Source organism: Littorina saxatilis, linkage group LG7 (assembly GCF_037325665.1).
Source record: "Littorina saxatilis isolate snail1 linkage group LG7, US_GU_Lsax_2.0, whole genome shotgun sequence".
Lineage (NCBI taxonomy): Eukaryota > Metazoa > Mollusca > Gastropoda > Littorinimorpha > Littorinidae > Littorina > Littorina saxatilis.
Window position 1 is genome coordinate 18,882,756 of NC_090251.1, and position 6,758 is coordinate 18,889,513.

The 6,758-nt window shown below is 40.7% G+C and overlaps 1 protein-coding gene across 1 annotated transcript; it reads left to right on the forward strand.

Annotated features, from left to right (window-relative positions):
• The first annotated feature begins 662 nt into the window (after window positions 1-662).
• Window positions 663-6,758, forward strand: LOC138970851 (succinate dehydrogenase assembly factor 2, mitochondrial-like). Its single transcript, XM_070343403.1, has 5 exons — window positions 663-677; window positions 1,700-1,809; window positions 2,227-2,417; window positions 3,604-3,713; window positions 5,573-6,758. The coding sequence occupies exons 2-5, from the start codon at window positions 1,765-1,767 to the stop codon at window positions 5,686-5,688; spliced, it is 462 nt and encodes a 153-aa protein (XP_070199504.1). The 5' UTR covers window positions 663-677; window positions 1,700-1,764; the 3' UTR covers window positions 5,689-6,758.

The window sequence follows — 6,758 nt, forward strand, 5'->3', positions numbered from 1 at the left end:
TTCCAAAGACCTGAACAAAAGAAAACCAAGAATGTTCTCTAACTCATTATGAAAATAAAATAAAAAACATATTACATAAAAAATTAATTCTTAAACAAACCAAATAAAACCTTAAATTTAGCTTAAACAATAATGCAACCAACACAAAGAGCTTGCTAATAAAACAATGTCATTTTGTCGGTTCCTGATTCCAAAAACATATAGATATGATATGTTTGGATTAAAAACACGCTCAGAAAGTTTAAACGAAGAGAGGTACAGAAAAGCGTGCTATGCAGCAAACCACTACCGCGCTAAACAGGCTCGTTAATTTTACTGCCTTTTGCACGAGCGGCGGACTACGGTCATTGTGAAAAAATGCAGTGCGTTCAGTTTCATTCTGTGAGTTCCACAGCTTGACTAAATGTAGTAATTTTGCCTTACACGACTTGGTTTTTTTCTGTAAGAGAGAGAGAGAGAGAGAATTTGTCCTTCGCGGGGGGTATGCAGTGCCTTGGCATTGCACTTCTACTTAATTGTTATTGTTCTTCAATACCTTACTCTCCAATGAGAAAGTGCAAGTACAACAGAAAGTGGGTTTTCCAAGAAATCAGTAACACCCCCACGGAACGGCGTGGTCAGCTGCACCAGGGATATAGGTCTATGGCTGCACCCAGCGCGTGGTTGGCACATGAATGGTGGGTGTCTCCAGACTATGCTTTGAAACTCAAGTTATGTGTTTTTGGCGCACTTTGTATTGAATATTCTAATTTTCGAGACTTCCATTCACATGTGCATGTGCTTGTTACATGAAAAAGTTGCGTATCAATAGAGTAATTACAAAATGTATGCATGGTTGAGTGTCATGAAATGAACACTGTCACCACATTTAAACTCGGAATGTTGTCATTACTGGCAACAGACTGGCTTGTTAAGTACTCGAGTGTGCTACTTTATGTATCCCTGATATAGCTGATTAAGTTCACAAGGGTTAGTGTTGTGTAGATTTTACGGTTTTTGCTGCCTGCGCGCCGCGTGCAGACTCGGCTGTTGTACGTTCCTGGAGAAGAGGGGGGGTTCTGGGGAGTGCACGGTAGGCCCCGTCACATTGGCAACTATTCCGCTTCTTAGGTCGCGCAATAGCGGACCCGCGCAATAGCAGACCCGCCCGCGCAGCGGGCCGACCCCGGACAACCAGCTGCAGGGTCGGCATAACACTTTAATAATTGTTGCAATATTGTAGCTGGATACACACTGCAATAATTCAATTAGATACTTAGGTTTTCAAAGCAGCTGTGCTCTCTGATGCCTGCAGTTTTGACTGGGGAGTGCGGAGTCTGTGCCACTGTGTAAACTTTTTTTTCAGTCTAGGAGTTTTCCCAGTTTGCATTGGAGATAGTAAGCTGATGGAAAATACTCCTTAAAGTTTGAGGGAAAAGGCAGATCACTTTTTATGGAATGCTGTTAGCTGTATTTTTGTATCTCCAAGAAGCTCTGCACAGTAAAATGCAGACGAACAAATGTTTGTAGTAGACGATTTTTGTTTAGTCAGTGATGCATAGGTTTTTCATTTAAGTTTGGAGCTTTGAGGAATTTGAACATTTACTGTCTATTATGTATCATACCACAATTCTAAGAATCGGAGGGAAAGTAGACAGTATTTTATCCATAATGTGATTTTCTTTTCAAAGGAATATTACTGTCACTCTTTTGCATTTAGAGTTACGAATTCTAGTAGGCAAGGGCGACAACTCTCAGTTCTTTACGTAAGTGAAGGACAAAACCATGGCGTCTGCTTTTCGAATCGTTCCAAGGATCACCAAAAACATTGTGAGTATGACTGTCTTACGGTCATTTTGTAAGCTTGAAAAATATGGCATTTAATAGGAACATATCAAAGTTTAATAAGTTCTATTTTGAGCAATTGAGCAATGGCACGATCAAAAGATCGCAAGGTTGCAACGAAAATATTTGGAGCTAATGTTGATTAACCGTCAGTTACACCAACGTCGTGTATGTGCACGCGCACGTGTGTGTGTGTGTGCGAAATGACAATTGACATGCATTTTATGTGTGTGCGTCTGTGTGTGTGAAAGGAAAATTAACTTTCATGTGTGTGTGTGTCCGTGTGTGTATATATATTAATTATTAGGTTTCTTATGTAATATTTTAATCCTTTTGAAGTATAGGCTAGGCTATAGACCCTAAAATTGAATTATTGATAGAAATATTATATCATGCCATCAGGTGTGTGGACAATCAAGATTGTCGCTGCTGAGATGCTTGTACTCATCAGACCCCACACTGCACACTGGTGATACAGAGCCACCGCTGCCAGCATATCGCCAACGATCAGGAGAAAACATTGATCTGATGCGAGCAAGACTTGTCTACCAGAGCAGAAAGAGGGGCATGCTTGAAAATGGCCTTTTGCTCAGGTGAGAAATGCATGTGATGTGGTTAAAGGTACCATCCTTCCGGTGTACATCGATCATCCTACATACATGATGGGCAAAATGGCCTAGTGGATTAGACGCTGGCCTCCTGAGCGGAGGGTCATGGGTTTGAATCCCGGCTGCGCCTGGTGGGTTAAGGTTTAAGATTTTTCCGATCTCCCAGGTTAACTTATGTGCAGACCTGCTAGTGCCTTATCCCTCTTCGTGTGTACACACAAGCACAAGACCAAGTGCGCACACAGAAGATCCTGTAATCCATGTCAGAGCTCGGTGAGTTATATTATAAACACAAATATACCCAGCATGCTTCCCCTGAAAGCAGCGTATGGCTGCTTAAAGGGCCAATAAATGATGAAGAAGAATCGTGTAGACGTGTTGAAGTGAAAGGGTGCTCTTCTACCATGTGAAAGGGTGCTCTTTTACCATGTGAAAGCCTGGACAGATCTACGATTGTCAAGTTGACCGTGTACACAGGAAGGAAGGTATCTTGGTTTAATGTTGATGCAATGATTTTATGAGGATGAAAGTCACCTGTTCATTTCAATGCTTGTTATTCTCTCATGTGCCAGAAAATATAGCTTCTGCATAACTTTCACTTACCTTTGTTGCATATCGTATGCATTTAGAGTGCTTTTAATTATGATTTTATCCTGTTCTTTCAGCAGTGTACTTCTTCAAGTATTCATAACGGACAGGGATGGCCAAACTGTCCGCCTGATCACCAGGGGCGAGTTAAAAGTCCATGGTGCTAGTAGAAACTGTCTGACAACAGTGAATTTCTTGAAGTTACTCGATCGCCCAGTTTGCGAGTTAAATTTATGAGATTTTGCCATCCCTGAAAAGACACCGATAACTTGCCCTTTTTTCTATTTTTAGTTTTACTGTCATACGTCATTGATTAAAAGTTTTGTTCTGCAATTTTGAGTCCATTTAAGTTGAATTAGTTGTTTTGACTCACCGGAGTAATCACCTGTTATTTGATTCAGAGTGTGTGTATATTTGTATAAATGCTCATGAACATGTGTCATTTTTTTGCATTGTGGGTGTACGTGCATGCATGTGTGTGTATAATGTGTGTGTGTGTGTGTGTGTGTATGTTTACAGAGGATGCAAATGTAATATTACTCCCAAAGAAACATTTGAATATTTGAACACCTGTTTGTTGCAGCACATTTGCTGGGCAGAAACTTGACGACTTGAGTGAAGCACAGCTGAGAATGTATGATGTTCTCATAAACAAGCCAACAAATGACTGGGAAATATACTATTGGATGACTGGTATGTAGAATGGAATTAGGCATTGAGGCTGGTGTAGTAATTTTACAAGACAACCTTTTTTTTCCGATCCTAACCAGTGTGTGTCTCTTAACCTTCGCCCGACGTTGTTATCGACTACACACGGAAGACATCATGGGGCCGTGCGGACCCATGCTTCTCAAAGAAGGAAAAATATGCATACCCTTCCGTAGAACCATGCTTTCTAAAGAAGCAAAAGCGTGCATCCCCTTCCGTAGACGCCGTGGTTACATTTCCGCGAGAAGTACTTAAATTAAATTATTAATTTTTGGCGAACGCAAGAAGAAGAAGAAGAAATTATTAATTTAATTATTACTGTGCGGACTGAAGCTTCTCAAAAAAGCAAATACGTGCATACACTTCTGTAGACATCGTGGGGCCGTGTGGACCCACATTGTTATTGTATGGATCCTTCTTTGAGAAACATGGGTCCGCATGGCCCCATGATGTCTTCCGTGTGTAGTCTAAATTTGACCTTTGTTTTTTTAATTACTTCTCGCTGAAATTTAATGATCGTGAGGCATTCTTAAAAGCTCATTCAAAAATTCCAACTAGTTTTAAGAGATATTTGCAATTAAACACCCTTCTGGGTCCACATGGATCCACGACCACCGGCGAAGGTGAAAGTGGCTTTTGTCTATTTAATGTGACAATTAATCTTCCTTGATCAGTTTCGCTCCTCTGTTCCTTGCCACTTCAATGTTCTTATCACGCATGCACCAGTCCATTTAAATACTGTGCACGCTATACGCTTGACTCTTCCCTTGTAACCACTTCTCGAAAGCCATCACCTGCCCACAATGACCTCTTCGAAAGATTGCAGACAAGTTTTTCATACAGAGACTTAGAGTGAAAGATTGTGCAAAAGAAAGAACATGCGTGAACGATAATGACGTAATATCCATCATGACAATACATCACATGCCGTCATTCCTTAGTTGTCATTACCATCCTGAAGACGTTTGCAATTCAGGCTGTCAAAAAAAAAAAAAAATGAAGAATACCAAAACTTGTTTCTGTTGTTTTCTTTTTGTTTTGAGTTTTTCTTCTGTATAATTCCCCTTGCCATCTGTCTTTTATGACCACGTTTGGTTGTCCCTTGGGTGGTCGGTATAGACCGGTGTAACACAAAATTTTTACTCCACGAAAAATGTACTCCGGAGTAAATATTTCGTACGAAATTCTTACTCCGAGTACACTTTTCGTACGAGAAAAGAACTCCCCAAGGCACGAAAAAATTACTCCCTCCACAAAATTTTTACTCCCCATTTTTTTTACTTCCAGTAAAAATCGCGTACGCAAAAATGGGATGCTGGCGAAGGGATAATGCCAATAAGTGATCTCGCGCACACGAATGTCGCGCTACCCTCCTTCCACCCCTTCCACCACCAAGACTAACAGGGGACAAGGGAGTAAAAATTTCGTACACCTGGCATGGGGAGTTAAATTGCTTGTGTTGGGGTGAAGTAATTTATTCGTTATTTATTCGTCAGGGGAGTAACATTTTTGTACGAAATGTTTACTCGGAACTCACCTGTCTTGGGGAGTAATTTTCTCGTGCAATGGGGGAGTGGTTTTTTTCGTAAAGGGAGTAACTTTTTTGTACGAAATGTTTACTCCTGAGTAAAAATCTCGTGGGAGTAATTTTCTCGTGTTACACTGGCTCAACTGTACTTGGTATGAGGTAGTACTTTCTTTATACATGTATGGCCAAAATCTTGTTAACAAAATCAGTTGGTGTTCTTAACCTGACAGTTATTTCTAGAATTTGTCTATTGGGACAGAGCTTAGTCTCTCATTTTCTCTAAGTTAATGTGTGTCTTTTCAATGATTTATCACAGGTGCGAAGGAGGCCCCAGAGGAGTACAATAACGAGGTGCTGGACATGCTGAAGGAACACACTCAGAATAATGACAGGGAACGGCGCATCCGGCAACCTAACCTCCCCATGGAATAGTGGACTCATCCATTCAGTCATTTGAAAAAAAAATGTCTTTCACATTGGTTGTTTTTCTTGTGTCCTGTGACTTTTTAAATGAAGCCCAGTGTTACTGTACAATGTAATGCCCCTCCAATGTTAGGACACGTTTTTCTGTTGTCCGTCCATTTTGAGGAAAGTATACCTGGCGCAAGAGGACGCTTGCTGGTACAGTGGAACCCTCCTTTTATGACCTCAAGAAAACGGAGAAAGTCAGGCCTTCAGAAGGGATTCTTAATGTGGGGGTACATTTACACAGGTTATAAACATAACATTTGAGAAAACAGGGTCTTAACCCTTAGGCTGGTTGTCGCGACATATGTCGCGCTACTTTACGTATACTGTCACCTGGTTGTCACGACATATGTCGCGCTACTGGCTCAGTCTGTTTGGTCGGTTCCGATTACCTCCCATGAATGCGAAAACCAATATGACCGTTTTTTGTTATTTTTCTCTCTGTTAATTCACCAGTGGCTATGTAACATGTGTTACAGAATTGCACCAGTGTAAGGGTTAAAAGGGGGGGGGGGGGGGGGGGTGTTCCACTTTTGGCTGATCCCCAAGTGTATCCTCTTGCCACTTTGGCTACTTTATTATTTTTAGAGGAATTGCAAACATGATTGTTTTCATTTTCAGTCAAATGTGAATCTGTCTGGAGGAAAGGATCTAAGTCCTAAACAATTGAATAAGAAGGGAAAAATGTTGAGAAATGTGGCCTGTGCTCATGACAAGTTCAAACATCAAAGTTTTTAAATTGGGGCAATGTTTGTCTCTGTAAAAAGGAGATATTCCGATGATATTAATGTTGTTTGTTTGTTTGAAAACTTGGTGTAACAATTTAATGACATGGAGAAAGTAGTATATCAATTTGAGCCTTGCTGCATAGTTCTTTCTTCTAGCACTTACTGGAATATGCAGGAAACAAAACAGTCACAGATCTTTGTTATGAAACTGCAATGGAGAAAGCTCTAAAGTACAGTTTTGGTTACAGTTACAATAAACAGACACACCCAGCTACACTAAAATGGCGATGGTGATGTGCAGACTCT